This window comes from Heloderma suspectum, chromosome 6, assembly GCF_057233095.1.
Source record: "Heloderma suspectum isolate Gila_16-S chromosome 6, 16-S_ref, whole genome shotgun sequence".
Lineage (NCBI taxonomy): Eukaryota > Metazoa > Chordata > Lepidosauria > Squamata > Helodermatidae > Heloderma > Heloderma suspectum.
In genome coordinates, this window is record NC_139463.1 from 25,860,050 (window position 1) to 25,885,972 (window position 25,923).

General features: G+C 46.6%; 1 protein-coding gene across 1 annotated transcript in view; it reads left to right on the forward strand.

The window, feature by feature from the left end:
* Window positions 1-25,923, forward strand: part of AEBP1 (AE binding protein 1) — a 55,087-nt gene that overhangs the window by 22,801 nt on the left and 6,363 nt on the right. Inside the window, exons 6-19 of the mRNA XM_084803844.1 lie at window positions 1,609-1,689; window positions 5,220-5,297; window positions 6,936-7,031; window positions 7,414-7,509; window positions 8,717-8,782; window positions 9,470-9,579; window positions 10,459-10,604; window positions 10,938-11,022; window positions 13,400-13,544; window positions 14,304-14,395; window positions 15,479-15,602; window positions 19,538-19,734; window positions 20,728-20,907; window positions 24,056-24,395. Of these exons, the coding sequence (XP_084659970.1) occupies window positions 1,609-1,689; window positions 5,220-5,297; window positions 6,936-7,031; window positions 7,414-7,509; window positions 8,717-8,782; window positions 9,470-9,579; window positions 10,459-10,604; window positions 10,938-11,022; window positions 13,400-13,544; window positions 14,304-14,395; window positions 15,479-15,602; window positions 19,538-19,734; window positions 20,728-20,907; window positions 24,056-24,395 (1,836 nt within the window). The remainder of the gene's footprint in view (window positions 1-1,608; window positions 1,690-5,219; window positions 5,298-6,935; window positions 7,032-7,413; window positions 7,510-8,716; window positions 8,783-9,469; window positions 9,580-10,458; window positions 10,605-10,937; window positions 11,023-13,399; window positions 13,545-14,303; window positions 14,396-15,478; window positions 15,603-19,537; window positions 19,735-20,727; window positions 20,908-24,055; window positions 24,396-25,923) is intronic.

Below are 25,923 nucleotides of genomic sequence, written 5' to 3' on the forward strand. Positions count from 1 at the left end.
TGCCTGCCTGCCTGCCAGCTCTGCATTTTTCCCAGCTTCCTTCCCAATGTTACCAAACTGGTACTAGTTGATCAGCCACAGCTTCCTCCTCTTCCCCCATCTCCAGTGAGTGCCTTATTCTTGCTACTCTTTCTTCCAAAGTCATACTGCTCAAACGTTTGAAATCATACTGCATTTCAGAGCTCACTTGAACTTCTGTGTTCCACTCTGCCCCAAGCTAGAGACCCCATTTGCTCCATGTTAACTTCACCCTCTTGTATAGTTCTTACACATGCTGGACCAATTGTTCTCCCTTAAGCTCCCTCACCCACCCATGCTTTTCCTGTGCTATGTCATCTCCTGCATGTAACCCCACTCCTCCTTTTCATCTTTTCTAGTGGGAATACAAATCACACTTCGGAGTACCCTGAGTAATTGCTGGTATAGACCTATTACCTGTAATGCAGGCATGGGGAACCTCCAGCCTGCAGGGGTTCCTCATCTGGCCTGCCAGCTGCTTCTCTAGGCCCTGCCCCATCTCCCAGCAGGGAAATGTTCTTATCTCTGATCAGCAGCTGATTGGAGATAAGAGCTTTCCCATGCTGAGCACTGAAAAAGTCTCCCTTTCTCAGCACTCAGCAGGGAAAAGCTGTTATTTCTGACCAGCTGCTGATCAGAGGTAAGAGCATTTCCTTACAAGGGAGAGGGACCTGAAGAAGAAGCTGCTGAGTGATTCCGTCCTACTTCCATCTAAGGCTTCTCCTGCTTACTTCTCAGTAAATATATAGAGACTTGCCTTGCTTTCTTGTGAGTAGACATACTAATTATGTTGATGCTTACTTCTGAGTAGCCATGCAAAAGCTTGGTATTTGGGATACCATTTGAAAGTGCTGTTGAACAATTCATTCCTGCTTACTTCTGAGTAGACATAATTATTTGTGCTTCCTCACCATCACCAACTGTAACAACTTCTAGAGGGGGCAGCCGTGTTAGCTTCAGTTACTTCCTGTTACTGCACAGTTAGCAAGTACATATACCTGGGGTTAAAAAATATATATATATCAGGTGTGTGAGGGCCTTTTCATCAGGACCACAGCATGCAGGGGGAGCTTTAACCCATCCCTTCCCTGCTGCAATCCCAGCAAAAAAACTGCCACCACCTCAATGTGGCTATGTGGTTTAGAAAAAAAGTTCCCATTGGCACTAATGGGACCTTTTCTCCTCAAAGTCTCATAGCTATTCGGGGGTTGGGGGTGGGGGCATTTTCATCAGAATCCTAGTTGGGGTCCTGATGAACATTGCAACACCCCTTTACCTAGTAAAAAAAAAAAAATTACAGGTCAAGTTTCTAATTTCCAATCAAAATAACATACGACCCTACGTCTGTTGCAGCAAAAAATTACAGAGCCCTGTAGCACTTTAAAGACCAACAAATTGATGATGGCATAAGCTTTTGTGGCTTAGACTCCATTTCATCAGCCCCACTCATTGATATCCCACTAACTGGAGAAAGGCTCTTCTAAGATGAAACACATTCAGGATGACACAGAGTGAGAGAATCACCCCTTCCTCCTGGCCACACCCAGGACTTTCCCCTGAGTGACAAAATCCTCTTTCTTCCCCCAACAGTCGAATACATGAGACGCCAGCGCAAACCACCGAGCAGGAAGAAACCTGAGAGACCCAGGCTGGAGACGGAGGAGAAGCCAAGTATGCAGTTGGTTTCCTTTGGCTCACTTGCCTTCTGCCAGGATGTTGGAAGGCAGAGGGAGTCTAGGAGGAGGAGGAAAAGACATTGAAACCATCCCAAGATAGTAATGGCAGAAGCTGGCTAAATTAACTGAAGCTTCAGGCTAGGAAATCCCTTTCTCTTGTGTGTGCTGGAGGTGTGCCTCCCATCAGATTTGGTGTATCTTTTTTTTTTTTTAATATATATATATATTTTAATTTGCAACATTTGTATACTGCTCCATGTCTAAACAGATTCTGGAGCAGTGAATAACAAGAGATGAAATGAAGAAAAGATAAAAAGAATGAAACATGATATTAAAATTATTCTTTAAAAAGCAGAGTGCTAATAAAATCAAGGCTGGTTAACCAAGGAAGGCTTCCTGAAAAAGAGCTGTTTTCAGGAGGTGCCAAAAACAACCCAGTGTTGGCACCTGCCTGAACTCCAGAAGCAGGGAGTTCCATAGGAAGGCCACCACACTGAAGGCTCTTCTCCAGGTGGAGTCCAGTGGGGTCATAGATCCATGTGGAACCACCAGGAACATGCCTTCTGATGATCTCAGTGACAAGTCTTCCCAGGCTTTTATGTGTTTAGATATCCCTGTCTTCCCAGGCTTCATGTCAGAATGGCACATTAGCGTTCCTTCAGTTCGTGGGGAAGGGCCGCAGCTCAGTGGTAGAGTGTATGGTTTGTATGCCAAAGGTTCCAGGTTCAGTCCTCAGCATCTCCAGCTAAGGCTGGGAAAGGATTGTGTCCAGTGGTATAGTGATAATTTTGAACTGGAAGCACTCACCATGACAGCCTCCATAGAGGAGAATCCAAAAATAGAGGCAGCTGTATTGATCCCCTGCCCCACGTGTGTGTGTGTACACTCACACCCAAAGAGCAGTGCTGTATAGCATAACAACCAATTTATTAGGATCAGCTGACAGTCATAGGATACGGAGCTAGCAAAGGGCGGTGTAGTAGCTAGCATATTGGACTTTGGCTGGAGAGACCTGAGATTGCTTGAGAAAGGGAAAAGGAGGGATACAACATGTCCCCAAACAGCATAAGAGCACCAGCTCAAGGTTTTCCAGGAGTTTCAAGACAAAGAGCACCAGCTCAAGGTTTTCCAGGAGCTGCAAGACCTTATGCACAGGCCCATTCAAGGCAAAGCTACCCCCAAATACTTTGTGAGGAGGGGTAGCTCACAACAATCTGTTGTTGCTTAGAAAGTCTATTCCCCCCCAGCTAGTGTGGGTGTTGCAGCCTAACGCAGAGGGCAACAGGGAATCCTGGAGGAGGCGGCAGATGATTTCATCATCCCTGCTAATCAATACATCGTGGTACCTCAACCCTGTGAACGGTAGCTCCAGTACACCACTGATCTGAAACCCTGGAGAGCAGCTGCCAGTCAGTGCCGACAATACTGGACTAGATGGACCAATGGTACTTAGTATAAGGCAGCTTCCTATGTTATACATGCGCGCGCACGCACACACACACTGTTTGAATTTGCATATTTTTTTCTTTAGACTTAAGAGTGTATGGGTGTGTTTACACAAAAGTGTAGAATTATAATTTTAGAGTTCCAGACTCAAAAATAATTTTTACACAGCAATATAATTTAGGAGCAGCAGTTCAGTGCCAGCAATTCCTACTGGATTATACATTCTGATTACTCCTGCCCAGTTTGCACTATACACAGAACGTTTGATCTTGGCAGAACACAGTAAGAGAGATGCAACAAAAATGGTCAGATCTAAACAGATGCAGCGTCTGAAGCCTGCATAGATAGGCATGATTGCCCGTAGCCCTTCTAACTGTACAATGCGACATCCTATTTTTTTCCTTATTTTGCCATTTTGTGTGAGTTGTTTCGGGTTTTTTAAAGTAAGAATACAGTTAAATGAAGACGAGCTATTTCTGTCAGACCCAGTTAGCCAAGGAAAAATTATTTTGCCTGGAAAAACGAATCTTGAAAACAACAAAAGAGACTGAATTTGCAGCATAAAGGGCATCTGCTGCAGCTTAGTCAGTTTCAGATAATGGCATGTTAAGATGTGACTTTGGACTAGTACAGAAGGATGTTTGCTCACTCATGTGTCTGATATCAGGGAAGATTTGGTATCAGAAATAACCTGTTCTCATTCTAGGCATGGAAATAGCCTTTCATATTGGTAGGCAGCTGCTCACATAATGTCCTTTCGCTTCTAATGCACAATACCTGCGTGGCAGTTGGTGGGCACGTAGTAATGACCTGGACTTTTTCTGACAGCAGCTGCTTTGAGATTTTTCTCTCCTTAAAGTTCTTCTCATTTAACACTGTTAGGAAGCTGGTTCTATCTCAGTCAGGTCTCTCTCTGCTTCTCGCCATCCCTTCCATTCACTTTTATTAATATTCTACCTCTTTCACCTTGAAACACCCCAACTTTGCTTCACGTGGGCATGCTGAGAATTCCCACATGCCCATTTGAATAAGTGGATGCCAGAGATAGGATTTGTTGCTCACAGTTGGGAATGCCTCACCACTGGAGAACTGCGGTAGCATGTTCTGCTCCAGCTTGCTTGCTTGCTTCTGTCTGTCTGTCTGTCTGTCTGTCTTACATCTACAGAGGGTGCAGTTTCATGTAAGGCTGAACCAAGTCTGTTCAATCCCAGCAAATGTGTTGACATCCTCTTTGCCTACAAGCAGCCAGGTTTAGTTTAGTATATACATCAGGGATGGACAACACCTGCTTTGTCTAGGACCGCTGTGTTTCATTTTACATAGAACATGGGTGCAGAACTATGTTGGGATGGGAGCCCAGATTGCCCCCCCCACTAGGCCCTCTGTGGACCTGATGATGTCAGTGGGCATGGGCATGTCCCGTGATGTCATCGACCCACCCACCGGAGCCATTTTGCCATTGTCCATGCTGGCAGAGTTACAGAGAAGTGCTCCTCCCAACTCCAGCCAAGTTCCTGGCTTCACATGGCGCACATCATCACCATGAGGGCTAAGGATTACAGCCTCAGGCACCAATTCCTGCCTTTGTCAATCCCTCTCCTTCTCATGGTGCTGCTGCATTGCAAGGGCAATTCCCAACTATGGTGGAGCCAGAGGCATTCTGTAGGTGCCACTACAGAAAAGGCCCTGTCTCTTGTGCCAGCCTACTGTACATTTATATGAATCTGAACATTTAATTTTGGGGCCTGTTAGCCACAAATGTGGGAGAATAGCCATAAGCCTGGGTTGCCTAGGAGCTGCCCCTGTTCCCTTCCAAAGGGTCTTCAAACCAGTGGTTCAGTTAGGTAATTTTAGACACTGGACTTAATGGCCTTATAGGGGCTCATCTGTTTAGATGGCAATGTGTATTACTTCACTTGCTTCAAAATGGAGTAAGCAAGCCCTGTTGCATTTGGGGACCCTCCTGCTGAGTGGGGCCCTGGTTGTCTGCCCCAGAGTCCTGATGGCACCACAGCATTGGGCAGATGTGCTATATCACATCCTTCAGGGTCTTACTGGAGTTTCTGTTTCACTCAACAGAGAAGCCTGAGGCACCACCCACCCCACCCTTTGAGAGTCATTATGAAGAAGGGATAGAGCTTCCAGATTACGGGGATGGTAAGTACTATCTTGTGCCTTTCTCTGGAAAAGACAATCAAAGGAAGACCCTGCTTGGAAAGGCCAGTTTGATGCCTCGCATATCTGTTCCTCGACTGCTTTCACCAGTTGAGGTCATACTCATTCCTGAACCATTACTAGAACTCCAAAGAAAGCAAATCACTTAGATCATGGATACAGAACCTTAGGTCCAGGGATCAAATCTAGCCCACCTGGGGTCCAAATCTGACCCTCCAGGGTTTCCCGGACAGCCACACTCTTTCCCCCAACCACTGATTATTTGGTGGCTTTTGTGCAGCCTTTCCCTCTTTCTAAAACATGGAAATGTCTAATGAGCCTAATTCTTAGGTTAACTGTGGGTTGTGTGTCTGGGTTCACACGTCATGAAACAACATCTGATTAGGCTGATTATGCAGAGCAGAACTAATCCACAATTTCTGCCGTTATGTTATTGTATAGGTAAATCTGGCCTTCAAGATATCCATTTTAGGTACCTTGAACTTGTAGTCACCTTGAGTATTTTCAGTCTGCAGGTAGAGTAGGCATGAATGCAATTCAATGTGCATGTGCTTTGTTATGTAACTAGTAACCACAGGGAAGTCTGAGCAACCTTGGGATTGTGGGGAGGGGAAACTGAACCATTTTTTCCTGCCATGGCCTCTACCAGAATCACTGTTTGCAATTTAAGGGAGGCGCAGAGTAGTAAGCGACAGTATTGCAACTGAAACTCCCCCCATGACCTGAGTTCGATCCCAGCAGAAGCTGGGTCCCAGGTAGCCGGCTCAGGTCGACTCAGCCTTCCATCCTTCCGAGGTCAGTAAAATGAGTACCCAGCTTGCTGGGGGAAAGGTAGTCACGACTGGAGAAGGCAATAGCAAACCACCCCGCTACAGTCTGCCAAGAAAACACCAGCGCAAGCAGCGTCCCTCTAGGAGTCAGCAGTGACTCGTGCTTGCATAGGAGGAACCTTTCCTTTCCTTTCCTTTCCTTTCCTTTCCTTTCCTTTCCTTTCCTTTCCTTTCCTTTCCTTTCCTTTCCTTTCCTTTCCTTTCCTTTTTTCCTTTCCTGTCAGCACCAGTGGAGGCTTCCCTTGAAATGCAAAGAGCAGTTTCAGAGATTGATTTTTGCTGGGACCACTGCAAGGAAAGAGAGAGTTCATTTTCCCCTCCCTGGGATCCCAAGGTTGCTCAGACTTCCCTGAGGCTGCTATTTACATAACAAAAAAGTGCACATTAATTGCATTCATACATGTGCAGTTTGGCCATGAAACTAAATGGATGGCCTTGGGAAAGGCCTCCCCACTAAGGTAACTCACAGGACTGTAGTGAGGATAAATAAACAAGATAATGATTGTAAAGGGGTATGGTTGTTTGTTTATTTTCTGATTTTCTTCTGGGGAATGCAAGGCAGCTACATAGGGTTCCAAAGTGGTCTCCCATCCAGCCACTGGTTGAACCCAGACCTACTTAGCTTCAGAGTGGTTCCTGTATTGCATGCCTTCAGACTAAGCCCTGGGATGTATATGCTGCAAAACATTTGGGATGTGATCATCGTCATGCTGGAGCACCTCAGGTGTGAAAGAAGATGGGGCTGGAGAGAAACTGCTAACCCCCTCACCAATCATATTTCCTCCTGTAGCAGACTACGGGCTGCCCCACCAGAAGCCTGAAATCTTTCCCAGCAAAAAAGAAGAGGAAGATGAGGTGGAGACGGATGAAGAGAAGCTCAGACTAAGTGCGGAGATGCCAGGCAGTCAACGCTGGGCCTACAGAAATTGGGATTTTATTTTAGGGGTGATCCGAGTAGAAGGGGCTGGTTGCTCCCAAGGTGTGGCAGATCCCATATTGGGTTCCCCTGCCCCAAGTCAAGTAAGGGTGGAAAACATTGTCGGCCCCTCTGTGATTCTGCCCACCAGGTTGCTGTGTGAAATCAAATGCCCGCATGGTCCCTGCTTCCACCTCCCCATCAAGTGCAAAGCACTATCTTTGCACTGCTGTAGGATCACCATTTAGGACACCTGGCCCTTCCTTGACGTGCTTTCACAAAACTGCCTGCACTGTTCAGAACACAAATGAGGTTTGTCCTGAGATAACTCTGCTCCTCTGCTGTGGATCAGGGAAGCCTAAGAAGGGAGCCGGAAGCAGTAAGGAGGACGAGGATGGTGAGACAGATGAAGACAAATGGACAGAGGAGAAAAACAAGGAGCGGAAAGGTGGGTAACCTTTGGATCCAGAGAAAGGAGAGTGTGCACAAATTCATAGGGAAAAGCAGGAGGAAAACTTATAGATATGCTGTAGGTGATTGGATTTTTTAAAAGTTTGCCTAATGAGTTTGAAGCATATTCAGTTTGCTGTTGTATCCAGGCAGAGTGAATTAACTGCGCCAATTATCCCTTGGAGCCTGCAGTGAGGGTGGCTGCCGCTGGTGCTGCCAGGGGAGCTGCTTCTGCCACCAGCTCCTAAGCCTTGGGCACACACCAGCAGCCATCTTGTTGATCTGGGGAATGGGGGGAGCCATTTTTAAAGTGGCGACTCCCTGTATTTCCGGAAATACAGGAAGTCACCATTTTTTAAAATGCCTCCCCCATCTCTGGAACAACAAGACGGATGCTGGCGCGTGTCCAGAGGACCCAGGTAAGGAGCTAGGGGCTGGGTGGCGGCGGCGGCGTGGTGGCTGGGCCTCCGGAGTGCTCTGAAGAGCACCGAAGCGATTCAGAGCAACCTGATTCGCTTTGGGCTGCTTCGTGCCTCCTCCTCCTCAACTAGGAGGTGGGCCGAAGTGCCCCGGAGTGCCCTGCTTCGACTCAGAGCTCGGGCTCTGGGCCGAAGCCGTGCACAGCCCTAATTTGCAGTAGATCAAGTTTTTCTGGCTCCCAATTGTCTAACAATAGCCACAACTAAATAGGCGGTCCCTCATGCCTAAAAATTACTGATGAAACAAAGAAAAATTGGTGGAAAATCAGGAGTGAATTTTTGTCCTGGGCTGAGCCTGTGTCCTTAATTCTTACCGTATGCCCATCCCGCTGGGCTACTGTTTCATATTTATTTCGTCTGGTTGGTTAGACCTCAGGGTCCTATTAAAAAATTATGCCTAAAGCCTGCCCAACTCCTGCCGTAAATTAGTATTATGAAGAAGTCCTTGTTTTTGTCTTCCCTTAAAACTCCTGCCAAACAATTCATTTGAGTAACCCCAAGTTCTAGTATTAAGGAAGAAGGAGAAACAACTCAGATTTCTCCCTAAACATTTTTTCCACATTGTGCATAACCTTCTCGACTTCAGCCATGTCCCCTTCCCCCATTTGTCATCTTTTATCCCCCAATTTTCTCAGCTTGTGCCATGTTTCCCCCTCCCCGCCACCTTAATTTGACATCTTCTATTTCCTCCCTAAACTTTGTCGTCCGCCTCTTCACCACATGCAGGAAAGCCAAAGAAAGGGAAAAAATGGGAGACAGATGAGGACGAGTGGACTCCAGAAGAGAAAATCAGTGAGTAATGTAGTGGGGGTGGAGGGTTAAGGCTGCAGTGCTGTGGTTTGGACTGATAAATTGAGAAGAGGGGCTTATGTGTATTTGCTCGGGCAGTTGTCCTTGATCTGAGAATGGGGTGCCTACATACGTCATATGCAAGAGGAATATGTGCCTTAGAGTGACCCTATTTTTGATGTGAAAAGATGGAGTGTACAGTAATCATCACTCAGTATCTTGCTTGAATTACAAACACGCACACACCTTTTTAAGGAAGGCCAAGCTAGCCCCTTCTTTGTTGTCCTTCTGCTGGCAGGCAAAGACATGTTTATTTAAACAGGCTTTTGCTGTCTAAGCTGATCTGGTTCTGAAGTAGGTCCTAATCAGCTGGGTGCTGTTACTGATGTGTTTTTAACTGTGTTTTTGTTTGATGTTAGACATGTTTTTAATTTGACCTGTTGTCATGTTTTCATTATAGTTTTGTTATATCATCTGCAATTTACTGTTAGTTGCCTTGAGCCCTATTTTTAAGGGCAGGACAGAAATGCAATAAAATAAATACATACATAGAAATGTGGCGTTTGTGGTGATAAGAAATTGACACGAAAGCTCTGTCCGTTGCAATTCACCTGGGATGGCTCTTTCGATATTTGACCGCAGCTGTCAAGTGACAGATGTGTGAACTGCTGTGCCTCTTTTGCTTTGCAGAGTGTCCTCCCATCGGAATGGAATCCCATCGGATCGAAGACGACCAGATCCTAGCTTCCTCCATGCTGCGGCATGGCTTGGGAGCCCAGCGTGGACGCCTCAACATGCAGGTAAAGCCGCCATGTGCAGCAGAAACTTTTTTTCTTTCCTTTTTTTAAAGCTGCTCCCACTCTCTTCCCCTCTCCGCCCCCCTCACGTATTATTGTTATAACATTTCTATACCACCCAGTAACCAAAGCAATCTGGGTGGTTTACAAAGATTAAAAAACACAATATACAGAGATGAAAAGCCATTTACACAAAAACACAAACAGACAATATACCCAAGAGAACATATATCTAAAACAACTTCAAACAAGTCATCTCAAGCAAACACCCATAACCATAACATAATCCAGGATCGATTAAAACTTATCATTTGCTGCCCAATGGCTGGGAGAAGAGAAAAGTCTTAACCTGGAGCCAAAAAGATAACAATGTTGGCACCAGGCGGGCCTCATACATACATGCACACTCCAAATTGCCTGTCTCCCAAGAATGTCACCAAAAGTTGAATGATTTGAACTTTTGGTTCAACACTTATATCAGGGGTATCAAACCTCTTTCAGCCTGAGCACCAAACCCCATGTTAGAGAAGCTCTCGGGGGCTGCATTCCACTGGTAAGCTGACCAAAGGTGAAAGGGGTGGGACCAAAACCCCCAGCCTATTTGATCTTAAGAGTCTTACTGCCAGTAGCTAAGCCTTAGGAGAGGCATATCGAGCTTATGGAACAGGGAAAAGACGTGGAGAAGCTGGGAAACCACCAAACGACTGGTGGTTGTGGGAAAGGGGGTGGGGCCAGTGGAAGGGGCGGGGCCTTCTGGGGAAACCTAGAGGGCCAGATGGGACCCCAAGTGGGCTGGAGTTGGCCCGCACACCTGAAGTTTGATGCTCCTGACTTATATGGATGCTACTTTCTCCTTCTGTCTTTTTATGGCTTCCCTTCCAGGCCGGGCCCAGTGAGGACGATTACTTTGATGGTGCGTGGTGTGCAGAAGATGATAGCCGCATACAGTGGATCCAGGTGGACACCAGGAGGACCACCAAGTTCACAGGAGTCATCACCCAGGGCCGTGATTCTCCTCTTCACTATGTGTGAGTGAGGCCAAGGGGGCAGTATCAGCAGGGTGGGTGAAATAAATGGCCAAGAAGGGAAGGCAGAGTTTGCTCTGCATTGCCCCCCACCCTTGCAAAAATTCTGATCACTGGAAGCCTTTACTCCAGCAAGCCCTCTCATGACTTTTGAGTCCTTACCGGGCATCACTCGATACTTTTAAGCCTTTCTTCATAAGGACTAGAATTGTGCTTTTAAAAAAAAGTGGGAGCGGGGAATATCAGGACACTGAATGTTGCACCTGCCAGGCCTCTTAGCTCCCACTCTCCGTGTGTGTGTGTGTGTGTGTGTGTGTGTGTTTTTGTCTCCCACAGCGAGGACTTTGTCACCACCTTCTATGTGGGCTTCAGCAACGACAGCCAGAACTGGCTCATGTACAGCAATGGCTACGAGGAAATGGTATGTGCTCATTTGGCTTGTAGAATTCAGAACGGCCCGGGAGATATCCCCTCAGGGCCCAATAGGATGTAGCTGCAGCTTTAAAAATGGTGGTGTCAGTGGAGGGTCTTGGGATTTATGATTGGAGTTTGGCTGATGCTGTACAAGCAACAAGGATCTGTATTGTTGTTTAGAATGTTGGAATTACGGGGGCTGATAACATCTGGGTGGGGGCTAAATCCATCAGTTTATTTACTTATTTATGAACTGCTCTACCACCCTTCAACATCTTTCTAGGATGGCTTACAGATAAGACATAACAATAAAAGTTAAAAAAAATACAGCCAGAACAACAAAAAACAGCAAGTTAAAAGCAGCATAAAAACACATCTGTAAATTTCTTTTAAAAGCCCGGGAAAATAAAAAGGTCTTCTTCTGGTGTTGAAAGGATAACAGCATAGGTTGTTTCCCACTTCATTTCCCACTTGAAAGGGCCATATCAGTTTTGGGAGGCTGTGGGATCACCAGGGTATCAATGGCTACTGGGTCTGATGACTATATATTACCTCCAGCGTGCCTCTGAATACCACTAGTTAGGGAACACAAGCAGAAGGATACTCATGTGCACATGTCCTGCTTATTGGCTTCTCTGCTTATTGGCTTGTTGATAGGCATCTGGTTGGCCAATGTGTGAACAGAATTCTTGACTATCTAGGCTGCGGGTCCCCAACCCTTTTGGACCTGTGGGCACATTTGGGAATTTGAGAAACTTTTGTGGGCACCACCACAAAATGGCTCCCATGGAGAATGGCTAGTCCCACAATGGCTGCCATGGGGGCCTGGCAAGTCAAGTGGTAGTGGTGGTGGTGGTGGTGGGAGAAATAGCGAGGCTAGAGGCTAGGAGGGAGGGGGAAATGGAAATAGTTGTTCCCTGGTCTGCCCAGTCTTCTTCTGTCCACACAGACCTTTCCCCTATTGCGCTCTCTCTCTCTGTCTCTCTCTCTCTCCCCCCTCTCTCCACCCCATCCTCTAGCCTTGCTGTTTCTCTCCCCAGCCCCTTTCCTTGCTATTTCTCTCCCTTCCCTGTCCCTAGCCTTCTTCTTTCTCTCCCTTCCTAGCCTTGCTGTTTCTCTCCCGCTTTATCTTGCTTTTTCTCCCCCTCCTAGCCTCTAGCCCCACTCTTTCTGTCCGCTTACCCCTTTGCCTTGCTTTCTCTTCCTGCCCACTGAATAGCTGATCAGTGGCAGAAGAACCTGATGCCTTAACATTTTTAATCTTTTTATTCAAACATTTTTTTTGGAAGGGGGCAGGGAATGAAGAGCTGTGCGGGCACCACTGGAGGTGCCTGTGGGCTCCATGGAGCCCGCGGGCGCTGCTGTGCTGGGAACCCCCTGATCTAGGCACTTGGTCTTATCCACCAGGGCTCTTCTCACATTCTTAAAGCATTTCTGGATGATGGGTTGGGCAAGTGTCAGGCATGCTGAATCAATGTGTCTCCTGATCACACGTCAACATGGATTATGGACTAGGATTTTTGACCACAGGAATTGGCACATATAGAAGAGCAGCAGGGGAGGTGCTGTCCGAAACAGCAGGGGCACTTCTAAATCACCACCCTTCCTGTAAATTCTCCCCATGCACAGACATACCCCTCCCTGTTTAGCGCCTACAGTACCTGGGAGAAGCTCCCTGGTTTTAAAATATGTAGTATGTTTTTGCAGGTTTATATATTTTAATATTTGTATTTTTATTGCACATCACCTTGAGCACTCATTGAGTGGAGGGCTGATCCAGAATGGAGCTCACAGTCCTTCCATGCAGAAATCCACTCCTGGTTTTCTCCCAAGCTTGGAGAAAATTAAGTGATTAATTAAATTAAGTGATGCTGGAGGGGAGGCTTTGATCACTAAGTTTTTTGTTGCCTGTGTTTTTAAACTTATTTCAAAATAATATCCCAGGTTTTAAAAAATAAACCTTTGCTATACAACTGCAAATCAGCCAGATATCCTACTGTGCATTCTTCCTGCCTCTGCACTAGAGCATAGGCAGCGGTCAAAGGGTTGTGTACGGACAGTGGTGTTGTTGGGACAGAACTTTGGGGCAGAGTTTCATGGGTCCCTCATCAGAATGAACAGGAGGAGCCGCTAAGTGCAGCAGGGCTGGCTTAACACATTTTGAAGTAAGTGAAGTAATTCACATTCCAGCCTAAAGAGGGGATCCCCTGTGACAGCATTAAGTCCAGAGTCGACAATTACCTACGCACACCACTGCATTAGGAGGACGGAAGAACTAGAGCCTCAAGGATATGGTTGCAGGAGGAGTGTAGTAGCTGGGTCATCTTGTTCCTAACAGAACTTGTGTGTTTCTCGATTCTTATAACTTACAATGTCTCTCCCAGCTTTTCTATGGAAATGTCGACAGGGACACCCCTGTGATGACTGAATTCCCAGAGCCGAAGGTTGCCCGCTTCATTCGTGTCTACCCACTGACCTGGAACGGTAGCCTTTGCATGAGGCTGGAAGTTCTGGGTTGCCCTCTCTCCAGTAAGCATTGGACAAAGCATGGCTTTAGGGTGGGATTGACCTGCACAGGGCCTTGAGGATGATATATCATTTTATTTATTGCATTTATTTAAGGTCATTATATGCCACTCTTAACTAATGTTCTCAGGGTGGCTAATAATCAAATATATCCACAAATGCTTCTGTTAGGGAAGTGACCATAGCTCAGTGGTAGACCACATACTTTGCATGTAGACGGCCCCAGGTTCAATCACTGGCATCTCCAGTTGTTGTTTAAGGATCATGTAACACAGATTTCCCCAATCTGGCGCCCTCCAGATGTGTTGGACTACATTTCCCATCACCCCCAGCCATGGATGGGGATGATGGGAATTATAGTCCAACACATCTGAAGGGTGCCAGGTTGGGGAGGTCTGATGTAGAAGATAATGGCAAAGACTTGGACCCTGGAGAGCTGCTGACAGTCAGAATTGGCAATTCTGGGCCAGATGAACAAATAATATGACCTGGTATAATGTAGCTTCCTAAGTTTTTTAAAATATATATATGTGGGATGCAGCTCATAAACAACCTGCCCCCTGGAATCGAAGACCATGCCTTTGAAGGACAAGAATGCCCCATTTATCCAAGGTCACCCAGTGAAATCTGTGACTGAGTGGCATTTTGATTATCAGAGTTCCCATTCAAACTGGCATTCAAATTGGCATTCAAACCCAACAGCCTCTCAACTTCACTGCACTCAAACAATTTGATGACCCTCCACTGCTTTTTTTTGGGCAGGCATCAACAACTATTACACCCTGCAGAATGAAGTGATGACATCAGTGGACAACCTGGACTTCCGCCATCACAACTACAAGGACATGAGACAGGTGAATATATATGTCAGAGGAGAGCCTTCGCCTTGAAATTTGCTGCTTTCATGAGCCTTTGGTTAGGCATAAGTTAAAGAGAGGGAGAGAAAACTGGGCCATTTCTCAGTCATAGAGCTGTTCCCGGTGGCTGTAGCTACTCCCAGCTTGAACAGAATAATGTGCCTGCGGTCTGTCTAGCAATGAAAATAGACACTCCTGTATGCCTCGTTTTTCTGGCCTTGAAGGTATGGACCCTTTACTTTAGAATTGTGCAGATCTCCCCACCCCACTCCACATAGACATGGAACATATATGCGGGGGGTGGGGGTGGGAAGCAGCACTGCATCCACCAGCCATGTCCCCTGACAGTCACACAATCAGCATTAACGAGAAAGGGCCTCACGTGCACAATAGCTAAGGTTAATAGCTATTTGTAATAGCTTCACAAAAGTTAAGGGGGCCAAGCCCTATTTGCAATTCAAGCACTCAAACACTCATATTTCTGTAGGCTGTTAGTCAGATTAAAAGGGATTGTCCCCACTTTTATATGCTGCATTAACAAAAACAAAAGCAAGACTGAGAGAGAAAGGTGTTCTTAGCATCACTTGCAAAAGCTGCTCTTTGAAGATGACCCCCTGCCCCATTTCTCCTTGCTTATTGCCATTTCTGTTGTTCGCTGTGTTTCTGATTCTCAGGGCATGAGTGCTGTTGTTTTTGTGGCCAAAATGGCATCACCCATGCACAAAAGGGAGGTATCAGCAGGTTGGGGGAACCCTAAAGTACAAAAAACTGAACAAAAAAAAAATACTTTAAGTGGACACCCCCCCACACAAAAAACAGCCCAGTGTGGTCTAGGTATGCTCAGTGGCCATGAAATTCTGACTGTTGGGAAGTGGTGGTGGTGGTGGTGGGAGAATGGAGGGAGGAATGGAATAGAGCGTTCTGGAAGAGAGCATGGCTGCCTGGAACTCTGAACAGGAGCACTCCACACTGCAACATTTTGTTGCAGGTCTCATTTGTTTCCATCCTGTTCCTCAGCTTCTTCTTTGGAAGACCCTTGATTGAGTGGGCAGCTAGTAGTGATTCTTTCTCTTCCTTCAGCTTATGAAGGTGGTGAATGAAGAATGTCCCACCATCACCCGCATCTACAACATCGGCAAGAGTTCCCGAGGACTTAAGATCTATGCCATGGAGATCACTGATAACCCAGGAGAGCACGAACTGGGTGAGAGCCTCCTGCCGCTCACTAGGTCAGGCCCAAAGAAATGGGCTCAAAGTGGCCACCAACAGATTTCCTTTTGTTTATTAGTTTATCAGGGAATTTTATAGCCCATTCTTCAACAATTTATTCAGTGGCTTACAATGAAAGAAAAATCAGATATAACCACAGTTAGAGCAGTAACAATACTTATTATAACAGTGACAGATTAAAAACAGACAGCTGGCGTGAAAACAGCATATTTGTTGTAAGAGTCACCTGGAGAGAGCTGGCTTTGATGGTCCTTTAAAAGTCTCTTGAATCTATTGCACCATACTTAGTATCTGATTCCAAAGCTTGGGGCCCACCACTGGAAAAGGCTGTTCAGCGATGGCCACCAGCCAAGAGTTTTTTGTCCCTAGATCTTGAAGAGTGGGAGGGAACATAAGGAAGATGCCAGTCCCTCAAGCAACCCGGGGCCAATCTAAACAGAAACGCTTTGTGAAGCGACTTGGGCAGAATCCGCATTTTCACAGAAACGAGTTAGCTCTCTCCATGGCCCACGCCGTGCTGTACTCCTCCACTTTGGCGGAGCAAATGGGAAATGATGCCGCAGTAGTTGGGGTAGGGTGGGCGAGTGGAAATGAACGCCATCAATTGCATAGGTGTGGGGCAGCCAGTGAGCACAGGTTTGCTCCCCCTCCTTTCCTCCCTTGAGTGTTCAACAAAGTGCAGTGGAGGGCTTGCTTATGAGTAGATGTTCATGACAAACCCCAGATACCCCAAATACACACTTATCGGGCAGGCAGCTGCTGCCGCCTGGAGGCTGAGCAGAATGAGTGGGAGTGCAAGAGGCACTGAAAGCAGAGAGCGCAGAGCCAACGAGGAGGGAGAGCGACTAGCATGTTGTCTTTGATGCATATTAACTGCCCAATCAACAGGCTCCCCCCCACACACACACACACGCACGAGCTCAATTAAGTGCTTTGAAAATTATCCACCCTGGCATCCACCCTTTCTTAGCTATGGAGCTTCAAATCAACAGGCATCCACCGTTTCTTAGCTGTGCTATTTCGTAGCTGTGCAGTTTCACAACAGCAGGGCTGGCTCCCCTCCCCACTCCCATATTCAGTGACTATTTAGAGTGAGAGGCAGCGATTGAGCCCTCCTTTGCAACAGCGCAGTTTCCAACTGCGGGTGAAAGGGGGCTGCTCCTACTCAGCAAAGTGGAGTTGCAGGCAATGAGTTAGTTCCAGGGAGACATGCTTACCCTTCTGCTCTCCCCATGCCCCCGCCCCACGTAACTTTCCCTTCTGCCAATCAGCGCCGCGCCCACACCAAAGCCAGCTGAGGTCACATAGACTCCCACACTGCCCTGGAGCCACTGTGATGGGAAAATCTGGCATAAAATGAGTCTGGGGGAAAAAAAACAGATTTAGGGCAAGAAACACCAAGCTAGCTCCGGGGAGCGGCATACATTATCTAACACGATTGACGTGGGGTGGAGTAGAACTGGAGTAAAAGCCTCATGTATATGGGCCCCTGGGCTTAGACCATAAAAGGGTTTAAAGGCATGCACAAACATCTTCAGTTTAGCCCAGAAACAAATTGGCAGCCAGTCATAGAGAACAGTCATGTGTTCTCAATGGCTATGACCAGATACTAATCTGGCTGCCACTTTTTGTAACGGGTGGGGAACTTGTGGCCCTACAACTCCCATCACCATTGGCTATGCTGGTGAGGGCTGATGGGAGTTGTGGGACAAAACATCTGGGGGGCCACAAGTTGCCCATTCCTGTTCTGGAACAACTGAAGCTTCAAAACTGCCTTCAAGGGCAGCCCCACATCAACCACATTGCAGCAGTCAAGTCGAGAAGTTACCAGGACATGCACTATAGCGTTTAGATCCCTTTTTCCCAGGACTGAGCACCCGTTGACCCTGCAACAGGAGAAAAGGGTGAGAGGTTTGTTGGCTTTTGTCAGCTGTCAGGAGAGCCAGGCCAGTGCCGAAATGGGCTTCTGGGCCTGAGAATGGGAAGTGCCATGGCTAGAGCAACAGATCTCTCTGGCATGACCCTGGACCTCTTGGGAGAGCTGGAGCAGCCTCAAGGGCCTCGCATGGCTTGTCGTGCACTAACTGAGAGGGCAGACAGGAAACCAGCGAGGATCTGCCTCACAGCCTGGCCGAATGGAGCCAAGCCCAGGCATGGAAGAAAATTAGAAGCACCTGGGAAGAGGGAACAACCAACATCCCCTCCAAATCTGAAGCCTCAGGGCAGGAAGCAAAGGGAAGGTGTCGGGGAGCTCAGGGACACATTGCAATACTTTGGTTGTCATAAAAAAAATACGAACATCAGGAGGACAAAGCTCAACTTCCAAGAGTCCGGCACCTTGATCCGAGATGGTTGTGGTGCTCTGCCTGCCTGCAGTGCTGGCCAATATAGCCTTGAGGTTTTGAGATGGGTGGGGGCAAATATTCAGGTCGGCAAATATCTTTGCCAACCCAATGCAAAGTCATGAGTTTTTTGGTTAGGCCGAGTTGCCGCAATTGCTGGTGTGCCCCCTTCCTGAGCCTTTACTTGCTGGCTCAGCAAATCTTAGGACTGAACCATGTAAGCTTATAACGTTAACCTAGTTCTTTTATGAACCAAACTTGCCATCTCTTCCAAAAACAAGAGAACATTGCTTTGACAAGATCTGTTCGCCATCCGATCACATTGGCATGCACAAGTTATATTAACTGCTCTTGGGTTATTTGCTTTGCCTCCACCTTTGTCAATATTTCCGTGACCGTGTCTGGGGGTGATGTTATGCTTTAAAAAAAAAAAACCGTATGCTTACCAACATCCATCCCATTGGCCTTTTATATATTGGTGCACAATAACCCCCTTCCCGCTCCCATAACCCCTGTGGAACTAATTTGTTATTTCAGGATTTATTGTAAGCCAACTTTCTAGCTTGTCTGATCTTGTCATCTTAATACTCTTGCACTGAAAAATAGCAGTCCTGCAAAGGCGTACAATGCCCAGCTTCTCTGGATGTCATTCAACGTTTTGACCGATGCCATTATAAACATGGAATATTCTAGTCCTGCCAGACAGGCTGAAGCAGATGCCATATTCCCATTGCTTGCAAATTTCTCTTAAAGTCAGGCAACATTTGGGTCCCTTGGAAAGGGGATATCAGTAGGGCTATCCCTCAGTTAATGAAATCTAAAGTCATTTAATAGTGTGAGTTCTAGTTAACCAATCAATTTTAAAGAATGGATTGGTCAGTTTTTGCTCCCCGCAAGGGGATTACTGTTTTTGTCTTATTATTTTTATTTTATTTTCTTGCAAAATAGCTGTGCTGAACAGAAAGCAATTAGGGAACAGAGAAAGCTATTACTTTCAGAGGCAGTTGCTTCTAATTAAAGGTGCAGTAGCCCTGAAAAGCTTCAGTAGTGCTTTTCCTGTCCACATTGGAAAGGTTGGCACTACCATTGAAATAAAAAAGTTTACTACAGTTGAGGTTTGAAAAAAAAGGTGACTGGACAACACAATTGGAATGCAACAGGATAGCAATAACATTTTCTGGATTTCCTGTTTTTGCTGCTTGTTTTTATGTATAAACTTTTATTCTGCTGATACTGTTTTTAAGTGCTGCTGCTTTTATATCTTCCAATGTGTTCATCATGATTTTATGATTTGTAATATCTTGTTATGAATTTTGGGTTGGATCCCAATTTAGTCATACACAGAGCAGACCCACTGAAATTAATGGGACTTTTGGATACGTTGTGAGCCACCTTGGAAGAGGTAACCCTGAAATGAGGGCTATAAATACTGAAATAAATTGCAAGTGAACAAAGGATGGCAATGTCAGACTAAGCAGCTAGAGTGGAAGCAACCTTAATTAAGTTAAATGTTGCCTTTTCTAATGGAGCAACGTGGCAACTTGCATATTTTGTTGACCTGTTACAGGAGAACCGGAGTTCCGCTATACAGCAGGAATCCATGGCAACGAGGTACTAGGGCGTGAGCTGTTGCTAATGCTCATGCAGTTTATGTGCAAGGAGTACAAGGATGGGAACCCACGTGTGCGGAACCTGGTGTCCGAGACCCGCATTCACCTTGTCCCCTCACTCAACCCTGATGGCTATGAGATTGCCAGTCAAATGGTAAGATTAGATGCAATCCGGCTTTGCAGGGTGGGTTGAGGGTCTCTGAAGATCGGGGAGGGGAGTAAATAGCCAGAAGGATTGGAGCCTTTAAAATAAGGGTGAGCAACTTGTGGCCCTCCAGATGTTTTGGCTACAACTCCCATCTTCCCTAGCCCATATAACCAATGGTGAAGGATGATGGGAAGTATAGGCCAAAACATTTGGAGGGCCACAAGCTGCCCACTCCTGCTTTAAAAGCAGGGCCAGCCCAAGACATTTTGCTGCCTGAGGCAAAAGGCAAAATTGCTCCCTGTTCCCATTCCATGTACAAAAGCTGGCTGGACTAGCAGTTGATCCTTAGTCCTCCACTGTTAATAAAACAGTATCCTCCACAACACCTGGAGGCAGCAGGCTAGCTGAGGGGGCATGTGACACACAGCTCCCTTCTCCAACACCTTGCTGCCACCTCCCAGCATGTGCCACCTGAGGCAACCCCCTCTGTTTCAATGGTGTGGCCAGACCTATTTTAAAGAAACACAGAAGTGCACAGGTACATGTTTATTTGTTGTTTTTTTCTTTATCCAGTAGCCTTGTGGGTCGATTTTTTTTATCCAGTAGTGAAGCCAAAAACTGTGGTTGTTACAATCCAGTTGGGCCCTGCATAGCAGGACTTCCCATCCTTCCTTGCAGAAAAAGCTGGCAGGGAGCTTGCAGGTTTGGCCACTGCAAGACAGGACGTGCTGGGCAATTCAGCAACAAACCAACCAACCAGACAACCCCAACACTGGAGCTGCGGAAGGGACAGGTGTTGCTACACAACTGCCAGGGGTATCCCGCACTCCTAACCATGCAGCTTCATGGTTAGGAGGAACCATGCTGGTTGTTCGTCGCACTTGCCAGAGGGCAGTGGCACAAATGTGGAAACCTGCAATTTAGGCAGTCTCAAAAAAGTAATATAATGAGTTGTCACCAGTATGAATAACCATTGTGAGCTCTTTCTTCTCTTTGCAGGGCTCTGAGCTGGGGAACTGGGCCCTGGGACACTGGAACGAAGAAGGGTATGATATCTTTGAGAACTTCCCTGATCTCAACAGCATCCTCTGGGCTGCAGAAGAGAGAAAATGGGTACCACACAAAGTCCCCAACCACCATATTCCCATCCCTGAGCATTACCTTGCAGAAGATTCTGCAGTAAGTATTCTCCGCAAGCTTGTCCTGGTACTGGGATCCTGCAAAGGCCTGCAGTGAGATCCTTTAGAGGCTGCTCTTCCTCCTAGGTGGTTTGATTTCAGTTTATTGAATTAGTCTTCAGTATCAGTATGCACATACAATTTGAAAACACACAGACTCAAAATTACATCCTCCGAGTCATAAAACAGGGGTGGTCAACTTGTGGCCCTCCAGTTGTTTTTACCTACAACTCCCATCATCCCTCACCATTAGCAATGCTGTCTAGGGCTGATGGGAGTTGTAGGCCAAAACATCCAGGGGGGCCACAAGTTGCCCACTCCTGTCATAAAAGATCCAAAGGCCACATTTAAAATGCACACAGTAAAAGAAAGTTCATACCGGCATTAAAACAAGTGCTGTGCCAAAAAAGTCTCCCACATTTCGACCATTCTCATTCAGTTTGATAGCAGAGAAACTGCTTTTGAAAAGAAATTCATCGGTGAAGAAATTTCGGAGAAATTCTCATGGGCTGGGTTTGGGTTTCTTGGGCTTACCTTACTTAGGACATGGCCAAGGCGTGAGCACCAATGTCCTCCTGTCTTTTGCACAATCATCTCTCTGGCATCCTGTAGCCTATTCATCTTCCTACACTTCAATGAAAGTCCAGTTTAAGGCACCATGAGGTAATTCCTCCCATGGGGCTTTTTCAGGTCAGGACGTGCGGGCAGCCTGGGAGGCTAGACGTGATTAGGTAAGCTCATTATAAACCATCCTGAATGAGGCAGAACAATGGAAGCCTCTTTCGTGGGGGAGAAAACTTTCAGGAAATCGGAGGACAGATTTTGGCAGACCACTAGCTCCACCTCATCCCTGGAGCCTAGACACAACACTGCCCCCACCTGCATTGCAGGGGATGCAAACTGGGGGCTGGCCTGCCAAGACAGTTGATGCTGTTGCAACACGAAGACCCCCAAAACCTTTACCAAAAGAGAACGAAGCTGTGCTACAAGCCCTGCCAATGGGGAGCCCTACCTGGGAGAAACTGCTAAGAATTTTTCCACCCGTTGGAGAAATTTATTGAAATTGTCTCCCAAATTTCTCTGCCCACAAGCAAGGTGGAGAATTTCAAGAGGCCACTTGCACACAACTCTAATTAAAACCCTCTTACCAACCATTTAAAACAATGAACTTATGCATTTATTGTACATTGTTGTATGAATCTAAGCCAAGGGTAGGGAACCTCAGGCCTACAGGCCAAATCTGGCCCTCCTGGGGTTCCAATCTGGGCCTGTGGGGGGTTTCCCCCTTTTCCTGGCCCAATTCTTCCCCAACTGGCGGTTGTTGGATGGTTTTCCGGCTTTTGCACATCTTTCCCCATTCTAAAAGGTTGAAATGCCCCCCCTAAGGTGTATTTACCGGCAACAAGAGCTTTAAGCTGAAATAGGCTGGTATTTTTTATATCTTGTCCCCACCCCTTTTGCCTTCAGCACCACCCACCACTGGAATGCAGCCCCCGAGAGCCTCTCCAAAATTAAATCTGAAAGAGGCTCCCCACCCTTGCTTTAGGTAAACTCAGCTTTTCTCCTTGTTACGCTCATCAGCAATATTCCAAAAGTGCAGGGCATCTAAGACAGGTGTTCCCTTTCTCTCATCTCCAGAAATCCTCGCTGGGCCACAGAAGGGCAGAGGACAATCAATTACAGTCCATGGGTGTAAGGAGATTTCACAAATAGAGAAGGTAGCAGTAGAGTGCAGGGCCATGGAGTAACAGCAATATTTTATTTATGCATTTATTTAAAGAACTATTTTTGGGCCACCTTTAAGGGTAAAGACCCTCTCAAGGCAGCTTCCAAAATAAAATGCAGTACAACAGCAACAAATAAATGAATACAAGCCAGCAATGGTAATAAAACAGAAATCCCAAACAAGAAATATTAAAATCCAATAAAGTCTTGCAGCCAGGCCAACTGCAGGACCCTGGAAGGTAGTGGCCATAATCAGAAATAAACTATTCATCCAAGACAGTAGGACAAGTGAACTAAAAGGTATCCTTTACCCATGACTCCAGGGCTATAAGCAGCCTTCCTAGGTAGGTGTGGGCCCCCTATTTTCAGGTGTGGCTTCAAAGAAACAAAATGGACAAGCAGTGAGTTCCTCAACAAAAACTGTTATGAGCCTGTGGCCAAGCCCAAATGTCTCTATGAATTGTTAGCATCTAAAATGTACTAAGTTGAGTAAGAAAAACATTTTTTTAAGTTTAGAAACTTTTACATACTTTATACCCTCCATATATAAACAAACAAAAAGTTTTAAAAGTTACCCATTCTCCCCTTTAAGCACCCTGTCATGTCCATAGTCATAGGAACTAAAGAAAGCTATTTTTTCAGAATGAATTAAGCATGATGACACACACACACACACACACACACACAAACACACACCAAACATGCTACCCTGAGACAGGGAGCTTTGGTAGCACTACCATTACTGCAAGGCAGGGCCACCAGCCTCTAATGATTTGTTTGTTTAAACCAGAAATCCCCCTATTCTAAAAACAAGCTCTTGTTTTTCAAATGGAAATGCCCACATCTCAAATTAAAATGCTGCTCCACTCCCATTCCAAAAGAAATCTTAGGGTAAATGCCTAAGCTTGCTTGTTTTTGTAATTTTTTTTCTAAGCTTCCTTCTGAACCTTTTGGAAGGCCAGGGTTTAAATCAAAAACCATTTAATACGAAGCTGGCTTAGATCAGACATGTTTGTCCATCTGGCTGGCAACCGTTACTCTTTCAGCCTTTTAATGGGAGATGCCAGGTATCAGGGCCAGCCGAAGCCATTTTGCTGCCTGGGACAAAGGAAAAGATGGCTCCTCACCCCATTCTTGTACAAAAGCTGATCAGACGGGCAGTTGAATCTGACTTCAACTTTGGCAACAGGGCAGCAAGCTAGCATAAGGGGCTCATGGCTGGCCATTTGGCACACACAGCTTTGTCTGTGCAGCCCAAGGCAGCTGCCTCACCTAATGGTAGGGCCGGCCTCGCCATGTATTGAACCTGGCTCTTGGCATCCGAAGTATGTGCTCTCTGCCACTGAACAATGCACCCACTGCCCCATCCTCCATGCCTCGCTCTAGCAAATCTGTCTCTCTGCTGTCTCCACCCCCCCCCCCAGGTGGCAGTGGAGGTGAGAGCCATCATGGCCTGGATGGAAAAGATCCCATTTGTTCTGGGTGCCAACTTCCATGGTGGGGAGAAACTGGTCTCCTACCCCTTTGACATGGCTCGCCCTGCCAGTGAGAATGAAGTGGCTCCTCGGGGCCCAGATGACTATGAAGAGGATAACCCAGAAATCCAGGAGACTCCAGACCACGCCATCTTCCGCTGGCTAGCTATTTCCTATGCCTCGGCCCACCTCACCATGACTGAGACCTTTCGGGGGGGTTGCCACTCTCAGGATATGACCAGTGGAATGGGGATCGTCAGTGGCGCCAAGTGGCACCCACGTGTTGGCAGTAAGTGTTGAGAATGGTGGGGGAGTCTGAGGAAGGGTCAGCGCACCAGCTTGGTCTGTTATGGGTGTCACTGGGGATGATAAAGATGTGCAGGATAGGAAAGTACACTGGATTTTGTGTTGTTGTTGCATTTCAGCTTTGTTTTTGGGAGCCCCATTCATTTTGTTTCCCATTCATTGAGGATCTTCAACCTTTTTGGATCAGTGGGCACATATGGAATGTTGCGAGTGTCATGGGTGCTCACACAAAATGGTTGCTTTTGGCAGCTTGCCCATTCACAAAATGATTCTTTCATTTGTTTTGTTTCTCTTGAATTTGCTTTCTTTCTACATTGATCAAGAGCAGTAACAAGCAGCCTTCCCTAACTTGGGGCCCTCCAAATGTTTTGGACTACAACTTGTACAGGCTGCAACCGGCATGGCCAACAGTCAGGAATGCTGGGAGTTGTAGTTCAAAATATCTGGAAGGCACCAGGCTGGGGAAGACTGGTAGTAATATGTTTTCCCTTCGCTCACGAATTGTTGTTGTTCAGTCGTGTCCGACTCTTCGTGACCCCATGGACCATAGCACGCCAGGCCTTCCTGTCCTGTGCTCTCTCTCGGAGTGTGCTCAAGTTCATATTCATTGCATCGGTGATGCGATCTAGCCATCTCATCCTCTGTCGTCCCCTTCTCCTTTTGCCTTCAGTCTTTCCCAGCATCAGGGTCTTTTCCAGAGAGTTTTCTCTTCACATTAGGTGGCCAAAATATTTGAGCTTCAGCTTCAGTATCTGTCCTTCCGATGAGCACTCAGGGTTGATTTCCTTTAGGATTGACTGATTGGACCTCCTTGCAGTCCAGGGGACTCGTAAGAGTCTTCTCCAGCACCACAGTTCTAAAGCATCAATTCTTCGGCGCTCAGCCTTCCTTATAGTCCAGCTCTCACAGCCATACATTACTACTGGGAAAACCATAGCTTTGATTAGACAGACCTTTGTCGGCAAGGTGATGTCTGTGCTTCTTACTATGCTGTCTAGGTTTGCCATAGCTTTCCTCCCAAGGAGCAAGTGTCTTTTAATTTCAGGGCTACAGTCACCGTCTGCGGTGATCTTGGAGCCCAAGAAAGTAAAATCTGTCACTGCTTCCATTTCTTCCCCTTCTATATGCCAGGAAATGATGGGGCCAGACGCCATTATCTTAGTTTTTTTAATGTTGAGTTTCAACCCAGCTTTTGCACTCTCCTCTTCCACCCTCAACAAGAGGCTGTTGAGATCCTCTTCCCTTTCTGCCATTAGGGTGGTATCGTCTGCATATCGGAGGTTGTTGATAATTCTCCCGGCAATCTTAATTCCGACCTGTGATTCATCCAACCCGGCGTTTCTCATGATGTACTCTGCATATAAGTTAAATAAGCAGGGCGACAATATGCAGCCTTGTCGTACTCCTTTCCCAATTTTGAACCACTCGGTTGTTCCATGTCTGGTTCTTACTGTTGCTTCTTGACCCTCGTACAGGTTTCTCAGGAGACAGGTAAGGTGGTCTGGTACTCC